The sequence below is a fragment of the Spodoptera frugiperda genome, chromosome 8 (assembly GCF_023101765.2).
Source record: "Spodoptera frugiperda isolate SF20-4 chromosome 8, AGI-APGP_CSIRO_Sfru_2.0, whole genome shotgun sequence".
Classification (NCBI taxonomy): Eukaryota; Metazoa; Arthropoda; class Insecta; order Lepidoptera; family Noctuidae; genus Spodoptera; species Spodoptera frugiperda.
The window spans coordinates 6,312,782-6,327,174 of NC_064219.1; the positions used below are offsets into that span (position 1 = coordinate 6,312,782).

At 38.0% G+C, this 14,393-nt stretch overlaps 1 protein-coding gene across 9 annotated transcripts in view; it reads left to right on the top strand.

Annotated features, from left to right (window-relative positions):
- LOC118275813 (synaptosomal-associated protein 25) overlaps positions 1 to 14,393 on the top strand; it is a 44,346-nt gene that overhangs the window by 13,323 nt on the left and 16,630 nt on the right. The window contains exons 2-8 of one of the 9 annotated variants that reach the window (XR_007705543.1): positions 2,594 to 2,684; positions 3,250 to 3,291; positions 5,753 to 5,801; positions 8,441 to 8,558; positions 8,879 to 9,007; positions 9,370 to 9,514; positions 11,040 to 13,283. The exons of 5 other annotated variants lie outside the window; for them this stretch is intronic. Coding sequence is in view for 2 of the 4 variants with exons in the window: in XM_035593899.2 (XP_035449792.1) it covers positions 2,595 to 2,684; positions 3,250 to 3,291; positions 5,753 to 5,801; positions 8,441 to 8,558; positions 8,879 to 9,007; positions 9,370 to 9,514; positions 14,046 to 14,111 (639 nt within the window). In the remaining 2 variants the exon portion in view is untranslated. Of the gene's footprint in view, positions 1 to 2,593; positions 2,685 to 3,249; positions 3,292 to 5,752; positions 5,802 to 7,515; positions 7,565 to 8,440; positions 8,559 to 8,878; positions 9,008 to 9,369; positions 9,515 to 11,039; positions 13,284 to 14,045; positions 14,297 to 14,393 lie in introns of those variants that run through there. 3 more of the 9 variants (XR_007705542.1, XM_035593899.2, XM_035593898.2) reach the window with 3 other exon arrangements.

A 14,393-nucleotide genomic window follows, 5' to 3' on the forward strand; every position in this document is an offset into this window, starting at 1 on the left:
ATAAATGGATTCATGCCCTCTAATTAACGGCTGAAGTGGCGAATAAAATAAATCGTCGGTAAAAAAGTTGTTCGAAATAGTTTATTGTTTATAAATCTGTTTCTTTTATTAGCTGACTTTTTCCAATAAAACTGCATTACTTGGTTTGTTTGAAAATTATTGTTAATTCCCTGTTAGTATTTGTGGTCTGAATATATTTCTGGGAAAACAAATCGCTTGGCAAAAAGATGTCACTTTTGTGGATTTCACTAATGGGGGAAACCCAGTCGTGTTTTTAGTTGTTGTTGTTGATTAGTCATCAAGTCATTCAACGTGGGTGGACGATTTTGTATTAATGTTTCTTTGGAACAGAGACAAACAATTAAAAGCACCTACTTATTTTCAGCCTTACTTAAAATTATTGTAACTAACTTTAATCTATAATATAAAAATAAGTAGGGTTTTTCTTCCTGATTTCCACGTTTATGAATTCGTTGGAAAGGTCTCAGGCTCCGTGAGGTTTATAACAAAAAGAATTCAAGAAAAAATCAATATAAAAGCAGGAAAACAGGGATCATCATTGGTGGCGATACGGAGTCCGCCGGGTTTGCTAGTAAAATGTTAAAAAATACCTTAAGTCCTTAGTTTCCGCTTTCTACTTTGTACACAAAGATAGAAAAATATTTTGGTAAAATGTCGTTTCTTTAAATGTGTGGGTTTAAAGGTTAAAGTGTGTTCGTCCGAAGAGGCCATGTTCTGACATTTCAGTACCGCACATCTACCGACTACCCACATTTATGTAAGAGGAAAGTTGTAACGTATACAAACTCTCTAGGATATTCTGTTACTTTATGCTAATTGTGAAATGTAATTTATACGTGACTACCTCTGGTCTAGAATTCTAGATATTAGCGTGAGCAAGTTTATAATGCACTGTGTTTAATTCCTAGAACTTACATTTTACATTAACCATTAAAGGAGTTTGAGTTAAGTTGAGCTTTCAGTGAAAACAATTAGGATAAGCCAATTCATTACGCCATATTATTTTCGAAAACCTACTGAGAGTTTTTGACATAAAAATACCGGACACGATTCCAGACACCGTGCTACTACTGAGAAATTTTGCCCACTCCAGAATTCCCCAAGACTTTTCTTTTTCTTTTGGCAGCCCTTACAACATCTAGAACAAAGCAAGCAGTAACGAGTACTATAAAATACCAAGGTCACTGCCAGGGTGGTTCGTAAACTAGAACGTAAAGTTAACCAACACAGGATGTTAACTGCGAACATATTAAGGTTACGTGTACGGTGTGAGGTTACCACAAGGCCAGGCCTAACATTCGCTATTATTTTTATTAGGTACATACTCCACTCTACCGCGTTTGTCTGTTCACTAATCCGAGGTAAACACTGTTATTTGGAAACTTTAAATTGTGTGATTTATTGATGACTATAAACTTCGGTTATTGACTTTTAACCTTTTAAAATGTTGATGATTTTATAGTTGTAAATTATATTGTGTCGTAGATTCTCCACAATGAAAAATAAGTAGTTTTATTATAGCTTTCGTGAGACATACTAAATTAATTATTATGTTATCGGCTTACTCACGTAACTGTTTGACGAGGAACTCAACTAGTTTCAAGCCATGCTAAAGGCTCATATTCATATAGACTTTCTAGTTAAACAGTTACGTGGGTAAGCCGATAACAAAATAAACAAAAAATAGGTAGGTATTAAAGGTGAACATCGTTCCACCAGACAAAAATCTAGACGTGTGTGAGTGTTAAATCAAGGTGCTTCCTTACACAAAGCATTTGTTTGTAAAGACGAATCGGACCCACTAGTCAGTAGTTAACTAAATTGCTATCAATGGCAGATGCAATTTGCAGACGGCACAAGGCACTTGAATGCCTTTCCATGGCCTTAACCCAGACCATTATAGCTAGTTAATGCATTACTATGAAGTTTCACACGTTCTTCACTTCGATTCGTAACCTCCCACCTCTCTAACGACTACAAAACAAATATGGCCGTCCCCTGCCAACCCGCTGTGAAATTAGCGAAAATAAATTCGGTTCACAAACTTTACCTACTGCATACTGAATAATTCACAATTTTGTCACGTAAAAGAAGTTTATACAGCTCTTTTATACAGGCGTGTTTATGCCCAACTTTAAATTGAATTAAGCTCCCGGAGGGTGGTAAAGTTTTATATCATGCTTAGATTTTTCAAGCAGATAATGCCTTTAGTAATTTCGGCATCTCTTACATTAATGTAATTTGTGAATTATGTTCTAACCTTGCTGTCTGAACATCGGATCCCTCAATAAATAAAGCTTAAAAGGATAATCTCGCGTTTGGGGTATTCCTTTGTGATTTTCTTTTAAGATACAAAGAAGATCATAAAAGAATTTCGCCACCACGTCGCTATGCTACTTTGATAAGCCGAATATCATAGTATCGTACAATGCGATTCTTTGTAAAAATCTTATTTTGTTAATGTTTGTTTTTAAATAAAAACCAATTGAATTCACTCTTTCGGTCCCCTCTTTAAGGTTTAGTTTCTTTCTATTTTCTCCCAATTTCTGATAAATCAGTTGACTTGTTCCAGGATGCCTTCAGCAGCGCCACCCGCCGAAAATGGCGCGCCGCGCAGCGAGCTCGAGCAGCTACAGCTGCGCGCCGGTCAAGTCACCGATGAGGTCAGTATCTTTTGTCTATGCTCTATGGATGCCGAAGAAGAATATGACCTATTTGGTGAGGGGGCGCTAGTGGTACACAAAATGGTGTAGTATGAAAAAATAAGACATTGAATCAAACCTAAGCAAGTAAGGATAAGGTAACAAATTGTCAAATCGGAAAAAGCTGAAGAATGTACATAGATGATTAATTAAACCTACCTTATGTACAGGTTTTTGTGCAGAAGCATTATAAATAAATAAATAAACAATAGAAGAAAGTCTAGCTTTTTCATCCCGACACGACTGAGAAAGTTGAAAAAGCCAGTTAAACTAGATAAAGCAGAAATTGGATTAACTATCCATTTAAAAGGGACTTGGAAAAATGGAGGACTTAGTAACGACCGCACTGACTGAATGAAAAAAATAATTCCATAAACTATTCTCCGCTCAACTTTGTGAGTTAGTTCGTAACAAGTTTTCTTTGTTCGAACCCTCGAACTTTTACAAATGGAAGAAAATAAGAGGTTTATAAAGTTTTCTGACTGGTGTGACTCGTTGAATAATTGAATTTGTTACAACATTTCAGTCGCTGGAGTCGACGCGGCGTATGATGCAACTATGTGAGGAGGTGAGTTCAAAACACGCTTCTTTTCATCTATTCTAAGTTAGATATAATTCTATAATTAAGGGGAAAACATCACCATGAAATTAATGAAAGAATGAATTAAACTAACGTCCCCAATTATATCGATCTGTTACTGTATCTGAAGCATTAATCTTCTATCTAATCTAGTATTAATGAGTATTGGGAGTTACTTACATGTTATTTCGAGAATACCTCCCAAAATAATATGACTACTCTACTATTCTTTCCCCTTTGATACTAAGATAAATTAACCATGGATTTGGTATACAAACGATGATTGGCAGTGTCGTTGCAGGTTCGATTCCTGGATTCGAGCAAAGCGTTATTAACTGCCTCAATCTTAAAATAAACCATGCTGTGTTTGTAATATGATCACATCTTAATAAGAGGAAAATTGTAAAGCATGAATCAAACTCTGCCTATGGCGTGAAACAGCCGCGATTCAATGTTAAGCCGTCATTAAAAATTAGTTGGAGTAACATTGTTTTTATACCAAGTTCATAAATACAAAGTTCCCCCTAATGTGCCCTGAACATGATTGTGTGATTAATATTGAACGACCTGTTAATTTTCCAAGCGTGCGACTATACTGGGAGCTATCTATTGCTAAATAATTGATCCAATACAACTGTGCGGTCTTGTATATCCGTAGACGCGTTTGAGTTACAATTAAATTAGTTTCCCCTCATAGTTTAATTATGTTGAGTTCTGTTGTCGATTATGTGAATTATTTGTGATCATCTGTGAGAGAGGTGTTCTCGATGCGAGGGAGTGAGGGGTATAGCGGAAGTGTCTGGATAGCCCCAAGCTCGGTTTGGTCTCTGACGCCCGTCCCACCCCCTAGGGCGCAGCCTCTGCTAACCCTGGCTGTTGTGTTTCGATGTCGCTAAATATTATTTTGTTTACTTTTTTTCTAAATGTGTGTATGTATATCTATGTAGTTATCCGGCCATAATCCTTATTTTATTTTATGTTAACCCTACATTTTGAGTATAATATGTAATCAGTATTATATGTTATTATTACCATACATATATGGGTGTTGCATGATCCGTGCCTACTGTGTCCGAATATGTTAGACTTCTATAGCCCTTTGTGTTGTTCGTAGTGAACTGTACATTTATGTGATTATATTTACCTTCCCGGGCGAACTGCCCTCGGCGCTGACAGTTAATTACCTAAACTCTAATTGTTACTACGTTGCCTCCTCAAGTTTATGTCAAACACGCTAATTATAAGCTCAAAAGCGAGTGTTTAACCGTCAGCTCCTGTACTTTCGCCCGATTGCTGTTTTAGGTTTCAAAGCATGAAGCCCATCATTGTCCACAATAGAATCCAAGTCCCATGTTTAGTTTGAATACTTCTCTAACGTTAGTACCCCTTTTAGTACGTTACTTGAACGAATACGTGCGCTTTTGAGTCTGAAAAAAAAAACTAGTGAATCCATTGTTGCTTGGGCTTGCTTTCTAATGAGACCCTGTCTACCTCTCGGATCCTCAGAGCAGGCATCCGCGTCCGAGGCTGACTCACTGTTTCAACGCACTTTCTATCTATTTATTTCCTGTCTGGTAACGATACTTGTACTCTTCATAGATGACATGGTTGTTCTCTGTGTTTCTTTGTTTCCGTACGTAACGTTCCAACACTAACTGATCTAGCGAACCTTGGCAATGCGTACATCGTGATCAGTGTATGTTGATGTTCGTTCTATCCTGTTTTAGTTGATCTGTATCTTAGGTCTCTGTTGTAGTGGCTGCTCTCTGTTGTTGACTGTACATCTATTATGTTGTATGATTTTCATGCCTTCTCGAACATTCACATTACTGTCAATATGTGGGCGTGAACACACCCCGTACCTACCACTGAACTCCAACAAATATATCGAGCTACACCTGATGCTGACTCTCACACAATATACCTACATGGACCTAACCGATATAACCAGTATTACCCACATTACTGTATTCATATTATTTCTTACTTTTGATTTACAATATTTTAGTTACAATCTTTATAGAGGATACCTAATTATTTACGTAATATGTTGCAATTATTGTTTTATATTATTAATTTTATATGCTGAAATGTATGCGCGAATATAACATGGTATACGACACTGTACAGACTCAGCATTACTCTCAACAACACAGTTCAAACACCAGGGAGGTCGTCATCCAGCCGTCCGCCACCGAGCCGATATTCACATTTCGCGGTTGGCCCCAGGCCTCAGTAGTAGCCGCCAGTAAGATGGCGAGGTGGTGAGGGGCACGGCGCTGGACGGCGTCCTCCCGCGTGACATACAAGTGCAACATCTGACTGTACAAGTGACGCGCCACGCTCGCGCCGCCGCGTGGCGCCCGCCGGGCTCGAACCCACTGTCCACTCACTCTACTGTACCCCTCACAACTAACATGCTCTGTGACTTTTTGTTTCTGCGGCGTAGAGCAAGGAGGCCGGCATTCGTACTCTGGTCGCTCTAGATGACCAGGGAGGTGAGTGATCTGCAAAATTTGCAACACTACATTATTTACAATTTTATCTATTTTATCCTTTTTCGCTAACTTTGTTGAGCATCGTAGGGTTTTCAGCCGACCCGAAGATGGGCTCACCGATGTAGAAGAGTTTAAGGGGGTATCGCATTATGTATTTAAAATTACGTCACTGCTATTACAATGCAAAGGTGCGGGCATCCTCTGAGAAATGACCGTTTACATTGTAAGACTCACACACGGAGATGACCACGGAAAACCCACATCTTTGTATATTTATTCGTATGTAGATAATATACACCACTTTGCACAACTTAACAACGAGCTCTATCTTGTACGACGTCAGGCAGGCCGACCGATCGACATACAGACGTATATATTCGGGCGTACCGATACCTTATACATTCTGCATTTCAGATATTGTTCGTACTCGACTCTAATTTAAACAACTTTACTGATTTCACATAAAACGAATCTAAATGAACGAGCAAAGTAAATTCGAAACGCTTCTCCTCAACGCACGACTCTTGACATCACACAATAAATCATGAATCATATGAAACTGAGCACAGATGAAACTGAATCTGGTTTTACTTGCAAGCTTCACTGCATGCATGTGGTTGTGATCGAGTAGTGTGTGTTAGCACGCCGCACGCGTCGCCCGGCACGCCCGCCACGCCCGCCACGCCCGTAGGCCGCGTCACGCCGCCGCAGCTGCTCGCGCCTCACGCCGCGCCCGTGCGACCGACCGGCGCACCGCACCCACCCACCCACACACCCCGATACTCTCTCCTACGATATATTATTTTGATTTGTATTTTATGTATAGAGCGAGGACGCCGGGGGCAAGCGCTTCATATGTTGAGTCACCAGGGCGGTAAGAGTTAAACTGACACATGGGTAGTCGAAACGTGAGAACGTCTGTGTTTGAATGTGCAGTTAATAAAATTATAATCTCTTTGTTTTTCTTTGACGTTTCTCTTAACTAACGACTTATCTGAGATCGATGTTGCGTGTGTATCTATGTTTCGATGGGGATGACCTTGACATATAGTGTAAATAGAAGCCCGATGGCCGTTCGTTGCTAATTGTCGCAAAAGACTGTTACTCTATCTTTTGCTGAAGATTTAATTTGAATGAGCTGCGCAATCTGTTTAGTTCTTCCGTTGAATTCGATCGCTTTTTATAGGTATATTTATTTATCTTTCCGAATCTACTGTTCTCTTCCGTAACTGCGGTACTGAAATGAATGCGCGTTTACCGATGTCTGTTCGACGTATAGAGTAACTGGTATCCGCCTTCATCTCCATGGCTGGCAGCGTACTGTTCATGTTAGCTGTAGGTCTGCAACTGTTAGCTCGATGCGTCTGTGTTTGTCGGCGAGGCCGCGAGGCCCCTCGCCGCACTACATATTAGTTTGTTCATTTTTCTTCTTCAATAAATCAATACTTTGCTATTTCACGTTTCATTTAGGAATGGCTTACTTACTGGATACGCTCATTTGCTAAGTTGATTTATTTTGTCCCATGATCACCCGGCGGCGGGCCGAGCGCCCGCCGCTCCATGTCCATGTTTTGTTTCTGTTTAGTTATCAGTTTGTTTGTGTTGGTATGAGTTAGCGACGCCCGCGCGGCCGGGGCTGCCTGCGCGCGCGCCGCTCCCGACTCCTCACCGCATTCGTTTGGCGAGCTATAGTGACATCATTATTGTGTTGTAGAGTCACGAGGTGGGCATGAAAACCCTGGTCATGCTGGATGAACAGGGCGGTAAGCATCCAGTAGAACATACTATTTTGCATCACTCATAATTTAGTAAAGCTTTTGTCTGAAATGCCAGTTCAGATAATTTATGAAAGTTCGTTGAATGGCAATGACTTGATGACAATAAATTATGTTACCGATTGAAAATCTGCTAACAGTTTATTTATAATGGATAAAAACTGAAGGTAAAACTTGTTTGTCATGACCATAACTAAACCTAGAGACTAAAGTGCATCAAACGATCTCTGAGCTCCCGCTGCCAGCGCAGTGAGCCTGCGAACTGGGACCATGAGATTATCTGATTCAGTTAAACCCTATTAATTCTTTTATTATTTAGTTCTTTGTCACGCATCCAGCTATGCACGTCTTCTTCAATATTGCTGTTTATTGCATGATTAGATTTTTATAAGTGATATTAGTTGATATTATCTAATTGTTAGTCACTACGAGTACGGTAATGTAATCACTTAGTATCAGCACGTACATCATTTTATTCAAAGGTAAATGATTTTTCTTGAATTAGTTTTAACCAGATCAAGTGTAAGACATACGACACAAGCACCACAAAAGATGTTCAGTTAAATATGAATTAGTTGCTTAAATATTAGTGTTGAAATGTGATGACATAGAATTGCTCTAGACTGTCAGCTTGCATGGACATAACTAGTTGGATATAACTCGTTGCCGTTACAGAATACATGTCTTACACTTAGCGCTGGTTATTGTCGAGAGCGTTGAGAATTTACAATTTAAATGAAATGATTCAAAAATATTAAAATCGCGAGATTCAATATTAAAGAAAAAAGAGCTAGGAGCTTGAACACATAATGCAGGTTGTCTGACAAGGGCAGATCTAAAGCGTGTGTTGATGTGTGTGAACAGAGCAATTGGACAGAATCGAGGAGGGCATGGATCAGATCAACGCGGACATGCGCGAGGCAGAGAAGAACCTCTCGGGCATGGAGAAATGTTGCGGGATCTGTGTGCTGCCGTGCAACAAGTGCGTACCACACTAACACGTCTAGCTTCCGCGCTCGCACGCCGGTTCCAAAGAACCACTAACCATACTGATTATTTTCCTTTGCAATTCATAAGACATAACCTCCTATACATTTGATATCATTCAGCTTCAAGCACTGTAATCACATCACGTTACTCACAAAGCAAGTTTTCGACAAAGTGTGTTGTTATTCTGCGTCGATATTCATTGTCGTTTCAACTGCTCCATGAGGAATGGTGTTGCATGTCCTGGGTTTGTTGTTGCAGGTTGGGATGTCGAACTGTTAGACCGTAATGTAATACGTTTGTGTGACATTCCAGGGGTGCGTCGTTCAAGGAGGACGACGGCACGTGGAAGGGGAACGACGACGGCAAGGTGGTGAACAACCAGCCGCAGAGGGTGATGGACGAGCGCAACGGGATAGGACCACAAGCTGGATACATAGGAAGGTAAGATCCAATATCCTTGAAGCTAAATCGTAACTTATATACCTAGTTCCCAATTAACAGCGTTGAATAAAATTGAAGAGACTTAAAAAATAAAACAGTCCAGTCCAGTAGACAGCAACATAAATTCCTTTGGGCAGACTTGTTTATTTTAGCAGCCAGCATTAGTTCCCAAAATCTATGTCAGTGCTAAAATATCATCCAAATCAATTCCGAACTTTAAGCATAAAAGCAGATGAACCGCCACACTTACTCTTGCAACTATATCAGTAAGAATTAAAGAAGTGCACAAGTCACCGATGCGATGTGCAAAAGTGCTATTTGGTAGCCTATAAAACAAAAATAATCATGCATCATTTGTATAGGATAACAAACGACGCTCGCGAGGATGAGATGGAGGAGAACATGGGCCAGGTGAACACGATGATCGGCAACCTGCGCAACATGGCGCTGGACATGGGCTCCGAGCTGGAGAACCAGAACCGCCAGATCGACCGCATCAACCGCAAGGTAACCTGCCGTGTCTGGCAGTGTAATTACATGTGCACGCGAACCCGTCTGGCTAGGACATCTAGGTTATATGGATAGTGTTGTGTCCAGTTACAGAGTATTAAGTTTGTAGGGGCCAAGTACTTCGTGTTAGTCGAAGCAGAAGATTCAGCCTAAACTGACTTTCTTTTTACCTTTCAAGTTTCATACTTAGTATGAATTACGGCGATGAAAAGGATTCTTACATGACTGATCGCTTTATCGGGACTGAAATCTTAAAATATTATAAAATAATTAAGAACACAGCTCGTACTATACCCTTAGTATGAGTTTGCTTTACGTTTAAAGTAATCGAAAGGAGAGTGCGTTCGGTGCTCTGATTGGTCGGCTCGAATAAACCAACCAATCACAGGGCTAAGATTACGTACTAAGGGTACCGTTACAAGTGCTACTACATTGATAGCAACGTTATCATGGGATACAATTTTAGTCCTGTTAAAATTTCACCAACAATTTGACATGAACACATAAAACACTTTTCTTCCAAATAGACAGTAGTATTAAATCATTATTTCTATCTCATTATTTCAATTACTTCTATTCTATATCCAAAAGACTGTTTCGCGTGCACTCCAAACTAATTTTCTTCTAATAGATTTATCTACAGTCTCTACTCTTCAACACTGATATAAGACTATTCTTGATCAGTATTTTTTTCTAATATGAATTATTGATGTTGTCGTTTTATTGACTTCAGTGTAAAATTTTACCTCACTTGTAAATACATAGTTGAAGCAATGTATAGAGTATGGTTTGAGTGAAATTTTACACTACTGGGACATTGTGAAACGTGTGTGAACATGTTTCGTGGTGTCCCGATGTTGTTCATCTACATTTTCACCATCTAAATGTTTGTGCCTGTCACGTTAGCCGTGGACGTGCGACTAGTTGTCTTCTGTGTCTATCAACTATCTTCTAGCTTATTGGCATCCTAATGATCCGGTCACTCGCTTACCTGGCAATCGATTCACTTCCTTCTGTCACCCGACGCATGTCTCTTCATACTTGGTAGAGTATGTGATTAGAAATTGGTTGTTGTGAAATTTTTCTTTGTGTCTTCCGACTGACAGTATAAGACATGCTACGAAATACTCCGTACACATCCCACACGACCATTGTGTTAATGTTACTAGTTGTCACATCCATCCAGACTAACATGATATAATATCCAGACTTAGACTCCATAACTAACACTGTCATTCACATCAATGCTAACGGAACATTGTTTTTGTTTCAAAAGACAGCGACTGATGCCCGTACAACACACTTGATTATTACTATTACAGTTTCAATATTCATTCTAATACAGCGACGTAAAGAAAAATGAGCCAATTTTTGAATGCACTCTATGTAACCGCATGATTGCTCCTTCTTCTTTACTCGTCTGTGTAACTGGGCCAAATGACATACTGAATAAAATATACAAAGAGAAAGTCGCTGTGCATTGAACAACTAGCAAAAACAAACAAGCGTGTTCTAATCATAGGGCGAATCGAACGAAACGAGGATAACTCTGGCGAACCAGCGCGCGCACGAGCTCCTCAAGTAAAGGACGGCGCCGCACACCACCACACACACACACATACACACCACTCGGTCTCGTGGTCACATGCGGGCGCCACGCCCTCACACCGGTTGCAGATATACTACCGTTACTCAAATCGCAGTCTTATTTCATTATTTCTAAACTACAATAAATCTACTGATAAGTCTATTTATTTGCGGCTACTTCCATTCCAAATATCATACAAATAAAAGAAATAAAAAACATTGTTACTGTACCTGCAAAAAACAGGCTCCTAAGAACACAGCAACGCGTTGCTGCAACGTTACTCTCAGCTCTAGGTTGACAAGTAAGTTTTCTTATATTTATGTTAGGCAAAGTCCCAATATATCTGTGACCGGTGTACAATTTAATTTAGAAATGAAAATATTTTTGCTTAGTGTCTCTCTTCTATCTCGAGATACATTTATCCAATTGTAATGAAACTTTAATATTAAACATGTAATCCTAGCATGCTACTGTATCAAGTGAACACTCGTTCCTTTATCACTACTATTTATGACAGCTTTTTCTTAACGCTCAACTTTTAAGTACATGTTGTTGAAATGTTGAAAATATAAGTACACGATGTGGTTTTGTTTGGAGTATCCTTTTGTAAGATATGTATTGGATTATGAATGCAGAAAAACACAATAAATTGCGTCCATCAGTGCCATAAACGACAGTGGCGCACTCTACACAGAAAAATGACATTGAATTCGGCTTTCCATCAGTGTTTTCGGTTGTAGAAAATGGTTTGAGCTGGCTACCTCAAATAAAACTACATGATTTTATTAATATTTTTGGTGCTCATTTCATGCAGTAGGACATGTTGAAGTTATATAAATTATACTTAATCGTATTTATGCCATTGTCTAGTATATTAAATTAAAATTATTATAAAACTACTACACGATATAACAGTTGAGAGGTGGAAGCGTGAGATTTATTTTGAGAAAATGCATTTACCCCATGTTAATATGTAGTGTTACTGTTGAAGCTAGATAAATTATACCTATCGTTGCTTGATGCAGATTTAAACTATGAAATTATTATTATAAACAATTTACCTATAACCACAAGATATATGAAAGTTGTTTAAATCAAAAAAATGTTAACTTTAAAAGGATCATGGGATCAAATCTCACCAAGATCGGAGTTTTCCAACCTACCGGAGTAACCACATTTTATCGATGCGACTATTATTTATCGTTGGCTATTAAAGTAAAATGCATTGAAGACAGCTGGACTACTGTTCGTAATAGGCTATCGTAAGAGGGATGAATAAATGGGTATCATGAATGGTAAGAATGAGTCGATATGTGATAATAGTTTGAATTTAAGTGAATAGACATTAGACAGTCACATGTCTTCGAGTAAACTCGTCATCTGAATGCATCAGATCTCATCATTTATTTTAAATACTTTTCATAGGAGCATTTATGGAGTTGCCATCGGAAAATAAGCAAAAGTATCCTCATATATGGCTCAAATATTTAGAAAAATTAGTGTCTACACGTGTCTTACTATAGTCCTATAATAATAATAATCATGGTTACAAATAGCTTTGACATATCTCCTCTATATACATATCTGCTTCTATGAAATAGTATGAAGACGCTACCTACTTATATAATGTAACTTAGTATAAATATGTAGCTATTTTAACTTAGCGATAAATCTATCATAATTTATTATTATTAAAACTAGTAATTTTTATTTATTTTATGAAGAAAATAAATCATTTCATTTACAAAAGTGATTTAAGTTATTTATTTTCCCTTTTTTCTAGGTTTTATTTTGATAAAGTTGATTTATTAGTATGTTAAAGTGGCGTCGCCATTGTTTATTCATAGTAACTGCAGATAAGACATAATCAAATAAGTTATATATATTTGAATAATAAAAAATGGAGATGGAAAGAAAGAAATTGAGGTAGGGCCGTCGCAGTATACTTTAAGTAATGAATATAATATTAATATTTAGGTAATATCTATAGGTAAATTGCTAGAATTAATTTAATGTAGACTAACTTAGATTGAAGGAGAAAATAACCATCTTACTAGGGAATTGGTAATCGAACTTCCTACTTAAAAGCTACAAGTAAATATCTACCTTAAATAAATTGCATTCTTCCACGAGACTGCACACACACAAACAAACTAAACACACACGTCGCTGATGATCGTGAGTATATTTTTTTAATAAAAAGCACTTTTATAAAGCGGAGCACAGCTTGCACTAAAAGCGATTGAAGCAGCACAAAATTGGCTTTTATGTCACTTACAATAAGACGCTATGGCGTTGCCGCTTGAAGCCGAAAATCGCTGAAAGATATAAAGGCTTACAAGATTAAGATGTGTCGCATGTAGCAGCATATAATACAAATTTATTTTGAAATTATTTCAATTGATATTGTAAAATATTTTTTTCTGTGTAAATATAAAGAAATATATAGAGTTGTTGCTCGTACATGTGAACACAGCTTTGTGCTCGACAGTTTGCCAAGTTGCAAATGTCTCTAACATTATAACAATATTGTAAAATAATCCAAATTATTGTTGTTTCTTTTTTTGTTTTGTTTTGTTTCCTCTGGTTTTCACCTTGTTCCTTTTTTGTTCTATCTTTTCGCTCTGTCTGTCTGTAGTGTTGTCTTCTTTTCTTTCCTCGCAAATATCTTCAATTTATTCGTTGTTTGCGTTCGCGATGCCAATCGTGGAACTCTTATTCTTGGTTGTTTTTTTTTATTGTTCTGGTTTCGTTTCGTTTTGTGGCTATTTATTAATTTTGTTTTTGTTTAACCAAACCTGTGTCTCCCTTGTAACCTAAAGCTAATTTTTTACCTTATTTCCAAGGAAATAACTTTCTTATTTTCAAAGAAATAAGGTCTATAATATCTGTGAAAATTTTGTTATGATTATGGAAGAGTATAATGAGGTTTTTTTATAGGGTGAGAGCAACGAGACGCGCATAGCGGTGGCCAATCAGCGCGCGAACAAGCTCCTCAAGTCTTAAGCACCACGCACTTGAATAACACCACTAAAATGACGCTTGCCAAACGAAACTTATTTATTTCAATTAGGCTTAATTACAAACAGTAAATAAGCCATTCCAAATAATGTAAAGAAGTCAACGAACATAAGTTTGAAAATGGAAGTAATGTATGAAATGAATATTTGCTTGGTAAGCGTCATTTTAAGAGTCCCTTAAGCGTTATATTGTGGTAAGTACAGTTATATTATTCGCGTATAGTATAAAAATTGCAATAATTTGATTTATGTCGTTATTGTACGAGGC